Source organism: Scleropages formosus, chromosome 3 (genome assembly GCF_900964775.1).
Source record: "Scleropages formosus chromosome 3, fSclFor1.1, whole genome shotgun sequence".
Lineage (NCBI taxonomy): Eukaryota > Metazoa > Chordata > Actinopteri > Osteoglossiformes > Osteoglossidae > Scleropages > Scleropages formosus.
Genome location: NC_041808.1, coordinates 24,429,210 through 24,442,705, shown reverse-complemented (window position 1 = coordinate 24,442,705; position 13,496 = coordinate 24,429,210). Strand labels below are relative to the sequence as shown.

The 13,496-nt window shown below is 41.9% G+C and overlaps 1 protein-coding gene across 1 annotated transcript in view; it reads right to left on the bottom strand.

Annotated features, from left to right (window-relative positions):
* Positions 1–13,496, bottom strand: part of LOC108936648 (type II inositol 3,4-bisphosphate 4-phosphatase-like) — a 97,495-nt gene that overhangs the window by 62,919 nt on the left and 21,080 nt on the right. Inside the window, exon 5 of the mRNA XM_029249992.1 lies at positions 5,330–5,409. Within this exon, the coding sequence (XP_029105825.1) occupies positions 5,330–5,409 (80 nt within the window). The remainder of the gene's footprint in view (positions 1–5,329; positions 5,410–13,496) is intronic.

Genomic DNA, 13,496 nt, shown 5'->3' with positions numbered 1-13,496 from the left:
AGTTCCTCCTGACACAAGAACACAGCGCTAATCACTATGCCACCTGTTGCCTAACAGAAAGCTGTGTCCACGGCTCGATCGGGCTTCCACTTTGCACAACTCTGACAAGCACGCTGTACACCGTGAAAATAAAGCTGTGCAAAACTCCCATGATACTGTCTGGCAAGTACGGTGGCAGACCCACTATTCCCCCTGTGAATTTCACTTGGACAAGGGGAGGGGGAAAGGGTCAAGGGTCACTGTGTTCAGTTTTGAAAAAACTATATCTTCAAAATTGTGGAGCGATATGTAAAAAATATTACCTTGGAAGAAGGTCCCACCATAATATTTGATTCTAGTGTTAAAAAGAGCATCTCCTCACAGCCTGCAACAAGGTGAAAAGTCATGTGGAAAATCACACAAGACAAGCACGGAGAAGAACTGAACACGCAAATTACATCAGGAGAGCCCAGAATAGAAAACAGTTAAATATGTCCATAAGGTCACAACACTGAGCTTTCAAGGGTCATAGTGCAATGCATCACATCAGGACTCTGGGGTGTGCAAAAACCATTCAATAACTCCTCAAACGCGGCCTGACACAAACCATTTCTCCCCTTTGGAGCCTGCCACAGATGTGTGGAACAGCCCGCCCCAAGGTCAAGACACCCTGACCCGTGGCAGACGTCCCATTACCAACAAGAGCACAATGGCAAAAAATTGTGTGTTTACAGAGCGATCAGTCGCGAGGCTCATAATGCACAAAGTCGGAGCACTGTGGCGGCAACACTGCTCCTGCCGCTCCTCATCTCCGCCACGGCGGCACCTTCACCTCCCCTTAGCATCACTCAACTGGGTTGCGTTGTGTTCTTAAAGGGGACAAGCAGCCTGGAGAGGCAGCTAATTCAGATGGAAACACAAACTGTGCGGCTTTTTTAAAAAGCAGTGACCTGCGTATGGCCAACACTTTTGCGCGTGGCCACCAGAGCCCTTGAAGTGTCGTCACAAGCACCGCTGCAGAAAGGCCGAGAGCCACAGATGACTGATAGTCCCTGTCAACGTCACACTGCTGCGCCATCTGTTACGCCGAGTTAACGGTCCCGATGACGGAAATTTTCCTCGACTCCGCTGTGCTTCCTTGGATCCTGCCAAGGCATTTTTTGGAACAGCAAAGAGCAGCGGCCAAGAGTTTGAGAGAGTTTGTCATCTGCAACTGGAGCGGCAGCTTCCTTAGGCCGGTGTTTCCACCCTCGCTGTGCCATTAACTCTGTCCGCACCATTAGCGCTCGCTATCAGCATTGACCGCACCCAGCACTCTTCAACACATACCAGGCTTCCCACTTATAGAACGCTGTACCTGCCTGGTCTCATGGTACAGAAATGTTCTATACTACATAGTGCATGTCTATGAAAATCTATCTACATAAACCCATACCCTTCATTACAACAGTGCAATACACAAAAATCCGCTTTTAGAAACAAGTGAAATCTGTACGTTAATTTCAGTTAATAATGTACTTGTAGTAGATTATTAATATTACTTATAACTATGGCATATTACTATTATGGTATAGTTATAAATATGGATTCCATGCCAAAAACACACACATAACACACACACACAAACTTAGTTTTTTGTAAGGCAGCATTGTGGTACAGAGGAATACACATGCATTAAATAGGGGTTTTGAGAAAAATTAATATTGATGATGCTCTCTAAGCTGCTATCAATAGAAGCTTCCTAGTGAGGAATTTCTATAGAAGTTAAATTCAAAATTGGGCTATTTCATAGGAAACGACTATGTATTGCCCAGTATGAAGGAAATCACTCAAGATAACAGTACAACAGCCAGCATATGATCTCAGTATGATAACTCATTATAACAAATTAACAGCACTTATTTATTTTTGACTCTAATTATATAAAGTGAACATATTTCTCCTGTACACACACACACACACACACACACACATTTCCAGAACCGCTTGTCCCTCACGGGGTCACGGGAAACCGGAGCCTACCCGGCAACACAGGGCGTAAGGCCGGAGGGGGAAGGGGACACACCCAGGACGGGACGCCAGTCCGTCACAAGGCACCCCAAGCGGGACTCGAACCCCAGACCCACCAAAGAGCAGGACTGCGGTCCAACCCACTGCGCCACCGCATCCCCTCATTTCTCCTGTATTCATGCTTAATTAATTTTTTAAGGAAAAATTATCAGTACAGTTCCCTAACTACAATATTTTTTGCAGTCGTATAAGTCATTACAAGTTGTTTGTGGGCAGATGGTGATATAGTCATTATAGAGTTGCCTTTGGAGCCAAAGGTTCCTGTTTTGAATCTCACCTACTGCTGTAGTACCCATGAGCAGCATATTTACCCTAAATTTCTCCAGTAAAATTACCCAGCAATGTACATGGGTAAATAATTATGAGTAGCTTAACACTTTAAGGTCCTTTTGAGAAAAGGGTCAGCTAAACAAATAAATGTAATGTTCTCCTTGCTAGATTTAGTCTAAAATCGTATCATAATGAATTGATGCGGCAAAACTGCCTTGCTGTATAAATAGGTAAATCAGTGTAAGCAACTTCAAGTCGCTTAGAGAAAAACACCAAGTAAATAAATTAAGGTGTTGGTATATGTAGTTGTAATACAAGAGTTTCTCAAGTAATATGAGCTTTCCTGCTGTTCAACAGAAAAGCCTTGACTTAATGCAAAAACATGTACATTTTTTGCAGTAAAACATGTCAAGCCAAGCAATACTGTAGCAGGACAGATCAATTTATTTTCAGTCTCACACTGGTCATGACATTTCTGTTGATGTCCCAGTGTTCACAACCATCAGAGAGGATTCTGAGACTTGAAATGAAACACAACATGGGTCACATTCACTATTTATAGTGATGGTTTGTGCTTTCTGAATCATGTCTAGCACATTTGTCTCATCGCACAGAACACCGCACAAAACTACAATGACATTCCCACTGAAATTCACAGTAGATAACAGGTCACAGAGATGAGAAAAACGATCTGGAAGTCCTGCAGATGTTGAAAAAGGAGGCGAGACATTACTCTGCCCATACAGCCCTCCACACTGGGAAGAAAACTTTGGTACGACAGGCAATTGGAGTGGACACTTTGACCATTTCAGACGACATATTATAAAAGCTCTGTCATTTTGAAAGAAAAAGCATATGAATTATTATTTTATTTAATCATTTATCTGACACTTTTGTCCAAAGCAGCAGCGTTAAGCGATTTACACAACTTATTTATACAGGTGGGTGATTTTTTCAGGAACAATTTAGGGTAAGTGTCTTGCTCAGGGGTACTACAGCAGCAGATGGCATTCAAAGATGTGACCTCAAGTACAAGGCTACCTGCTGCCCCTATCATTATGATTATTTAGCTGACACCTTTGCCCACTTTAAACATGGGACTGGAATGGTATGGGACAGTTCTGTCAGTGAGTACCCATGATTTCATTGTCACACTCAGCAGCAGATCAAAAAGCGAAACAGAAAAATACCAGGCAAACAAACTAGCATATCTATCAATAATGAGCAGACACACGATGTGGGAATCAAATTTAAGCAGCGGAATTGCAACATCAATTAAGTCATTATGGCGAAACAAGATAATTAAATGTCAAGAAAAGGCAGATCCCATAAGGCTATTAACTTCACCCGCAAACACATCCTCTAATTTAGTAAAATAGATGTACGAAATGGGGAGCTATTTTTCTGAAAGAGAACACATTTTTTTTAAAATAAATGATGTCTTTCTACAAGAGACCATGTTTTTGCACAGCCGAACTAAGGGAAAGTAGACCTACAAGTGTGAGAGGTTACAGACATGCTCTATATGATAATCAAGCAGTTGGTACCTGTGGCTATTAGGATTTATATTGTTATTGATTTATATTTATATTGTTTTCGCTGTATTATTATACAGCAAAAAAGGCTTACAGTATTGTTAGGGGAGTTCAACGGGCTGGGAGACAAATGCAAAAGAGGTGGATTCAGGCCAGCCCAGGCACTTTTAAAGCACCATGGCATGGGTGAGCTACCCACTTGATCCGAAGGTTCAGCCTGAAAGACGACAGTAAAAACAAATTCATGGAGAATGAGTCTTTTATTTAAAGGCAGGCCTGTCTTTTCACATCCATTTTAAATTCCCACGTGGCAACACCAAGCCCTTAGATGCCACGTAAACACTTTTGTACAGAGCCACTTTATTTCATAGGGGCACACTGAAGCTCTGTGACACACTTTCAGTCTTCTCCACTCCAGCATCAAGTGTACAGCAAATACTAATATAGAGCAACTAAATTCTGGCTGGAAAAATACAATAAAAACCAGTCCACATAACATGTGGTCATGACTGTTCCACCCCATACAGCAAACTCCAACTACAGGTAAAAAAGCTGTTTGTTTCTCTGCTGTTCTCTATGAATGCACACACTGGGCAGTAGGTGGTGTAGTGGCGAGAGCACTTGAAGGATCAAGGTTTGAATCCCACCTCCTGCTGTAGCACCACTGGTTAAAATACTTACCCTGACCTAGTACAGTAAAAATTATCCAGCTTTATAAATGAGTAAAAGCAGTGTGAGAAGCTTAACACATTAATGTACGCAGGAGAAAAGCATCAGATAAATAAATAAATGTTTCAAGGTGGGCCGGAGTTACTGTGATGTATTTATTCTGTTTGCTGAGTGTCCGACACGCTGCCAATCATGTCCGACTATGGCTTGTTATCATTCACCCCAGTACGGTGCACAATTGCAGGGCACCTACATTAGCGTAGCCTGAGCATGCCTCCTGACAGCTCAAGTCACATCATCTGGCACACCGTAATTGATCGGAAGCAGGTTAACGTGGAGAAAATGATTCAAATGTCAATAGTCCTCATCATAAATGCAGCTGAAGCGTGGGTGACTTCCCCGCGGTCATAAAAGAGGACATGTTAAGGAACCATTCTGGTTTCAGCTCTCCCTCCAGTCGTGGACTGAAAAAATGGGCTATCATCTGCCACAGCCGTGTCCCTGGACTGGAAAAATGTTTCATACTATTGTGGGCTTTGTTCAATCTTATTGTCATTGCTCATATGAAATGAGAACCCAAAAGTAACATTTCTTCTACATGAAAATATACTTTGGAAATAAGGCATCAAGTCCAGTATCATTTATATAAGAGACGTAGTCTAGGGATGTTAGGGATGGGCAATAACAGTAAAAGGAAACATGGCTGAGAGACATGACCCCAAAGTGAACTTGGTTTTGAGCAGAAGCAGCTGTTGCGCCCTTCTCATGGAAGTCGACTGTTTCACTGATCCATCTCCAACCCTTACCTTAGGCGAAGTGTGAGCTGCTCGTCCTTGGACTTCAGCAAGTCCCCCACGGTAAAGGTGGTGCAGCCCAGGAAACTCCGCTGTGAACACACAGAAAACTTCTTTAGAAAGTGCAAAAGCACACCATCATGTTTTAGCTGGAAAATGGAGAGAGAATACATGAACGGTGCAGTACATGGCAGAGGAGTTCTGCATTATTAAGGTATTCCACTCCTGCTGTATGCCTACAATTACAATTTATGCTTGTGGTGTAATGTGCTATATAGACTGTCTTTCTGCTTGTAAATCAGTACGTGGTGTAATGGTCAGAGTCACTGTCTTTGGATTTGAAAGACCCTGGTTTTGAATCACATCTCCTGCTGTAGTACCCTTGATCAAGGCATTTACCCTGAACTGATAGAGTGTATATTACCTTTATGTATTAATGGGTAATTCAGTGTAAGTAGCTTAACACTTTAAGTCACTTTGGAGAACAGTATTACATAAATGTAGTAATAATGACAGCATTACCTAAAGACGGTACATTTATTCATTTTGCTGACACTTTTCTCCAAAGTAATTTACAATGCTAATCTACCTATAAGTATTTACCCATTTATACAGTTGGGTCATTTTGCTGGAGCAAGGGTAGGTACCTTGTTCAAGAGTACTACAGCTAGGAGGGGGTTTTGAACCAGCAATCTTTGGGTGTAAAGGTACCAACTCTCATCACTATGGTACCAGCTACCATGTCAAACTAAGGACCAATGACAAAACCAATGACAAGTATGGTAATTTGACCACAGCTACTGCAATTTCATCCTTGAAAAAAACTCTTATACAAAGTGAGCAGCTAAGGCATCAAAGTCCTATATTCAAAAATCCCCAAGTCAGTTTCCACAGCAAATATGGAATGAAAAAGTACCACCAAGATACATCAGCAATATATCATACTATGAAGCTGTCAATAACACAAAGTGGCTGAAAATGCAGGGATATCACTAACATCACATTTGCGCATCATCTGTGTGACAAAATCCAGAGTTTCAGTGTCTCACATGCACCACACGCACAGACACAAACCAGATTTTGGAGTCTGAAAGTAGTCCATTTAATCATGCTGCAAGTTATAGTACATCTTTTCACTGTGTTAGTTTCCCCTTTTTTATACATGTGGTTGACACTCGAAATTGTGGTGCAGAAATACAGTTAGAAACACTTTCCCTTGAAATCAGTTAAAACTTCAGTGCAATGTGGAAGAGAGCCAGCAGATGGTATAGTGGTGTAGCTGCCACCTTGCACTTAAAGGACCACGGTCTGAATCCCACCTCCTGCCAAAGCACCCTTGATCAAGGAACTTACGCTGAATTGATACAGCAAAAACTACCCAGCTGTATAAATGGGTAAATCAGTGTAAGTCCCAGCGTAAGTATTATTGTAAGTCCCTTTGGAGAAAGCCAAACAAGTAAATCAATGTAAATATGTGACAGGGAATGTCTAACTGCACGTTTTAGGAGTCACTTGACGGCTCTTCTGTACGCTGCGTGTTGCGTCAGCTCAAGGACACGAAGAGCACAAGCGGCAGCTCCGACACACTCAGCTGGCTCCACAGGATGCTGCCAGACCCCATCTTCTCCGGGGACTCACACAAAATAAAGGGGATGCCAATGAAATCAACTGCACTACGTAACACCAGCAGCAAGTGACGGCCCAGAAAGAAGGGGCTGGCCAAGAAATGGGACCCAATGCACGCTTCATCATTAATTATTGCTTATGTTTGCTGAAGATGTTACTGTATTACTTTATCTGTTTGTTCACAGTTTATGCATGCAATTATTTATTAATTTATTTTTAGTGAGAAGTATTCCTTTCAACTTAAAATTCGGAAAAGTAATGCAAACCGCTGGGGGGGGGGGGTCAGCTCTCCCGTGTCACTGCATCACATCACACGGAGCATCTCTGTGAGCCATTTCTTAGGGCATATTCTTTTTTGAACCATTTGATCTCAGCTGCATCCACACAAATAAACTGGGTTCTAAATGGATCTGGGCCCGAAGGGTAGTGACCTCCCTTGGATTTGTACCCAGAGACCTCGACACAAGGTAACAGCCACACCAAAAGTGGGAATGCGACACCTGAAGGGCCAGTGTAGACCCAGGGAGACCAATCTCCTGCTGGACCAAAGCTCAGGAGCTGCAGACAGAGCTGCAGACAGAGCTGCATTTGCACAAGTGACATTATCTTGGCATCTTTTCCCTCATTCATTTCTTTTAACTTTACATGTTAAAAGAACTTTTGATGTGTCAAGACTCTCACCCGTCATCCTCTGGAGGGGCAGCACCATTCCATGTGCCACTTGCCTCTCCCTTACACCACTGTTAATGCTTTTTCCTACATAAATTGCAGAGCGCCCGTCCCCCCGCACTTCATTGTTCGAGGGTGTCTGCAAGGTTCGCTGATTGCCCGCGATCAATCGGCTCTGACAGCTCACGCAACAGGCTGGGAGCATGTGGACAGCGGAGGACATGCAAAGGGAAAAGATGCAGGGGATGACATACTCACAGGAGCAGCTCTGGATCCCAGCATGAGCGACTTGCCCCAATTCCTACATTCCCGATCATTCCATGCCTTTACTACATCCCTGCAAAGATGCCGGGGCAGCAGAAAGGCTGAGGTGGCAGATGTAGCACTTGTACGGTCCAGAAAGAGCAAGACAACGGATGACAGCAAGAGGAGAGACAGAGAGAGGATGGAAAACTGAGAAGGAAGAATAATAGCGGGCCAAGAGAGATCACAAGCGGCGAGAGGACAGGAAAACAGAGACAGAGCGACAGAGAGAGAGAGAGAAAGAGAGAGAGACAGAGAGCGCGTGAGAGAGGGAGAGACGGTCCCACCTCCCGACTGGAGCCCATGACTCAAACCGCTGGAAGGGAGAATCGCTTACTGAGGCCGCTTGAATTAATTTGAGCGTGGTAGAGCCAGGAGGGGGGCACAGCCCAGAGGCAAATGCTCACGGGCGAGTCACTTCTCACACGTGGCCCCTCTCACTGTCCACTGCTGGATCTCCTCCGGCTCAAAAACAGCTCCTTTCTCGTTACACTAATGCATTCCTGGCCATCATAGCAGTTTGACAAACATAAACATATTCAGAGCATCTAAGCATTTACATTTATTTACTTAGCTGATGGAGGGTGCGGTGGCACAGTGGGTTTGGCCGAGTGCTGCTCTCTGGTGGGTCTGGGATTCGAGTCCTGCTTGGGGTGCCTTGCGTCTCTCATTTATACAGGGTAATTTTTACTGTATCAATTTAGGGTAAGTACCTTAATCAAGAGTACCACACCAGGGGATAGGATTCAAACCTGGGTCTGACAGCTCTTAACCACTATGCCACCTGCTGCACTCACAAAGGATTATCATGACCACAGCCGTGAAGGTTTCTGCAAACAGAGTGCAGAACTCAGCAGAGTGGTATAACCGAACCACTCCTGTTTCTTGTAGGATTTCTAACATGGAAATTCTGTACCGGCTTTATTCATTTAGAGACACTTCTCTCCACCTCAACACTCAATGATCATTAACTAGTATTGATTAAGACACCTTTATCCAAGGTGACATATCATGGTAGATACACTCCCCTTTACTCTCTACAGTCTTTCACCCATGCATGAATTTAGCTAACAATTTTCTCTAAAGGTGACTCACAATGTTAAACTACTTACCTATCAATACAGCTGGGCAATGGTACAACCCTTTAAGGTTGGATTTGAACCTGTAACCTTTTGATCTAAGGGAAGCTGCATTAACTAACATGCTAGCAGCTGTGACTGGCCAACCAGGGCAACATAACACATACTAGGCAACTTAGAGTCTTCAGTCCATCTGAAACCAAGCCTTTGGGCTACAGGAAGAAACCAACACAAGCATGGGGAGAACATGCAACTTGATATATACTGAGTTGGTTCTGATCCAGGAACTTATGAAGCACCAGTGTTACCTTCTGAGTCCACTCTTGAGCTGAAGCAGAGGCTTGTACCACAGACAACTTGGGTTTGTGGTGAACTGAAACAAACCCTGAGTGGAAGAGCTTGAATTACTTCACTGAGCTGCGATTTGCTGTAACTTCAGCCATGGAAAGTCCCATCAACACATCGGAGATGCAGGGATGGCCTTGCTCAGCACTTACTCATCTAAAACCACCAAAAATGTCCACAGCTTCTGCACTCATTTACTTTGTCGTAGACAGCTATAGGGTCATTCAGCTGTGACCCCTGTGGGCATCAGTGGTGCTTCAGGCTAGTTCAGCAAAAGCTCAGCACTGAAAGCTTGAATAAGGCAATGAATGTGCTGGAAATGACTAGGTGGAAAAGTTGTTAAAGCAGCCCCCTTGCACTCAAAGGAGCTGGGGTCAAGTCCAACCTCCTGCTTTAGTACTCTTGAACAGGGTGTTACTTCAGTAAAAATTACCTAGCTGTATAAATGATTATGTTCTTATGAATTGCTCTGGAGAAAAGTGTCAGCTATATGAATGCAAAACTTCAGTACTTCCTATCAACCTCACAGCTGTGCAAGATGAATGAAGGATATATAAATACAGTACTTTTCCTCTGCAGGCCAGTTTTTGGACAAAAAAAGAAACAGTAAGTAGGTAAAATGTGTGAGGCACCTTTAGCTGACCACCCACCCCACCAGGGGCGACCCAAGAAGCTTTGGAGATTAACTAATAATCCCCATTAAATTTAGAGGGAAACACTCCGTTTAAAGCTCCGCCACGGCAGCGTCCAATAAAATGGATTCACGGCCAGCGGGTATCAGAAAAGGGCACCGAACTGTGTCCTTGTGAAGACGCCCTGCAGACATGTTTTGAGTTGCTAACTTAAAATCCTGAGTGCCAAACGTACTAATTAGGACGATTATCCTAAACATAACATACAGCGTAGCAAGGCAGCCTCATAAATATTCACACACCGGTGATTGCAGAGGAGGGCACTTTCATGGTCAGTAAAAATAACTGACAGTCAGAGAACGTAGAAAATGAATGGTCTTGGTCTATTGTTCAAACCCTGCGCATTGCCGTATGAAGCTGTCCCCCACAGAACTGCAAAGGCAATAAAGAAATTTTAATTAAGTTTCATTTTTATATCTACATTCCCTCAGAGACTGCCAGTGCCATTTCCAAGAGAAACATTCTCAGTGCCGTGGCATTGTACAGTCTTCAAAGATACTCAGAAAAAAATGAATTTGCAATTCTGTGTGCAAACAAGTATTCCTCATTTGATACCACAAGCTCAAATTATACCTTTACTTAAATGTTTTATTTTTATATTAAACTCAGAGAGATACGAATCAGAATGACACAACAGCTGAGATATCATACCAGAAAATAAGCAGAAATACAAATGGTCACCAAGATCTGCTGCACAATTCAGATAACTTCTTTATGTACTTTTATATCTACATACTGTACTATTACATTAAAATCTTAATTTCATTTACTGATGGAAAACCATACATTATTTTTCTACTTCTTCTTCTTCTTCTTATTATTATTATTATTATTATTTCTTAGCTGAAGCCTTTGTTCAAGGCAACTTATAATGTAAAAAAAAAAGGTTTACCCCTAAGAAAAATTTTCATAATCATGTCAGTAGCACAGTATACGAACAATTTCAGATAAATTGAAAAACAGGAGGGGAAACCAGCATAACAAGTGGTAGCGAGTGGTTAGAGCTCCTTGTTTGCACTTGAAGGGCCCAGGTTCAAATCCCCCCTCCTGCTGCAGTACCCTTGACCAAGGTGCTTACCCTGAATTGTGACAGTAAAAATGATACAGGTGTATCAATATTGATAAATCAGTTTAAGTAGCTTAACATTGTAAACTGCAATACGGAAAAGCATAATAGAAATGCCAACTGTAAATGCAGGAACAGAGAACAGGGGTGGGAATATAGGGAATTCTGTCTCATCCTTGTGAAAACCCACTGGGCTTTGTAGCCATGTTGAGGCCTCTGGACAAGATGCCTTGGGAGCCTGATGTTTGGCAGTCCTGATGCCTACAATATGTACGTCGCTTTGGAGAAAAGGGTCTGCTAAATGACTAAATGTAAATGTATGGAGTATGAAGGAAGGTACTTTAGCAAGGAAAAGGTCCCCAGCCCTGAGGAACCTTCAGATGTGAATGACAGGTACATCTTAAAACTCTTCAATCAATCCACATATGTATATGTATATACATACTGCTTAATGTACAGTGTAAAATGTTTGATATATATGTACTCCCAATATTTTTCTGGTGTAAAAAAACAACTGATTCAGTCAAGAAATTAAACTAAAGTTTTGTTATTTTCGCACAGTTATCATACTAATCTCTCCCTTTTTTCTTCTTTGCTTTCTATTCTAGTGAGTCACTTGATTCTATACAATATATTTATGGTAATATGCCAGACTGTATTACCAAGGTTACACCTTTGTAAACCTTAAACCTTTACTTCATACACCATCTGTATTACCCGAATGAACTTTGGAAGATAAGGTCACTTTTTTGAAACTCCTCTGACAGGGCTGTATGACCAGCCCAGGTAAACATGATAACCCTTTGCCTTTGAGTTGTTCTATGTACCTCTATGAATTTGCATGTTCTTGGTATACTGATTGTTACTCTGCGTTGCTGCAACCCAGCTCCATTCTGTTGCTAAGCAAAAAAAAGAATTCAAATAGAAAATCTAAATAGCTATTAAAGTCATGTTTTCCACGAAGAAATGTTCAACAAATCCAGCAGTCCACAAAGAAAATTCACTATAATCTCCTCAATATACTTAAGAGCAGAGAATTGCTTTAAAGCATTTTCTTTACCCCATTACCCTGTTGTATGAGCAATTGCCTAGAATGAGCATATCAAAGTGACATCCTCTCTAAAGGAAAAACCCAGAGGTTAAAATTACCACTTCGAGACACAAACTACCACAATGTTTGTAACAAAAATAAAAAAAAGAATGTTTAGTTCTCCACAAGTTAAAGACCCTCAGAGTGGTATATAAACACACAAATGACATAATGGCACAAAATTGATCGAAACTATACAGTAAGATCCAATGGAATGAATGAATTTCTCTTTAAAAGACTTTTCCCGACATAAAAAGGTAACTTCACGTAACAGTCTAGCCCCATGTTAAATATGTTCCCTTTATCTCGGTTTGCCACATTTGCCATCGTGCAGCAGTTCTGTAGATTCTGTATGACAATATGCTCATATTAAGACTTCACAGACACTTAGCTTTCATTTCGTCCCATCGCCTTCCCAGACAGCCACCATCTGCCACCATACATAAATATATTATTAGCAAAGTGTCCCCACTAGCTTGCTTCACACAATCTCTCTCTCTCTCTCTCATACACACACACACACACACACACACACACACACACACACACTCTGACAGAAGCACTGTGGAAGCTGATGGGACCTTTGCTTAGAAATGTTATACAATCATACATCACACACAGCCAAAGCACATCTGACTGGCTGTTTCATTTCATTTGATCAGGACCGGCACCGATGTATGAAGGCGCATGGCTGGTTTATGAGAAGAAGGTTAGAAACGAAGCTCATCTTTAGCAGCTCTTACTTTCACTTCCAGCTGTGTAAATACTGCTGCTACAACAAAGCCATTTTCTAGCCATTTTCATATGAATGCATAATATGTTGTTTACTGCACTTCAAGTTCTTATTATCTAGTTCTTCAGTTTTGAAGTGGTTTGTTTTCTGTGAAGAAATCTCTAAAATCAAGAGAAATGTTTTTGCCCCGGAGTGAATTTTTTTATTACTGTTCTGATGGCTAAACATTGATACAGGATGATATTGCTTCCGCATGTCTTTGTATGACTCCAAAATATGTCCATGCAGGTACCTAAGTCTGCAGTAAATAAATCACGATTTTCACAAAATCCAGCAAAAATGCTATATAGTACATTCTTTAATTATTATTATTATTATTATTTCTTTAATCTTTAATCTGGTAAAGCTCCAAGCATTATTATCATATATGCTCCAGCTCAGGTTCAAATCTGTGCTCATAAAGCAAAACACTGCACATGTGCAATATATTACCTGGCTGCTTTGCACTCTGTCAGCATCAAGCACCACTATAAAAATGTAAAAAAATCAATTACTGGCAATCATTACTTTTTCATT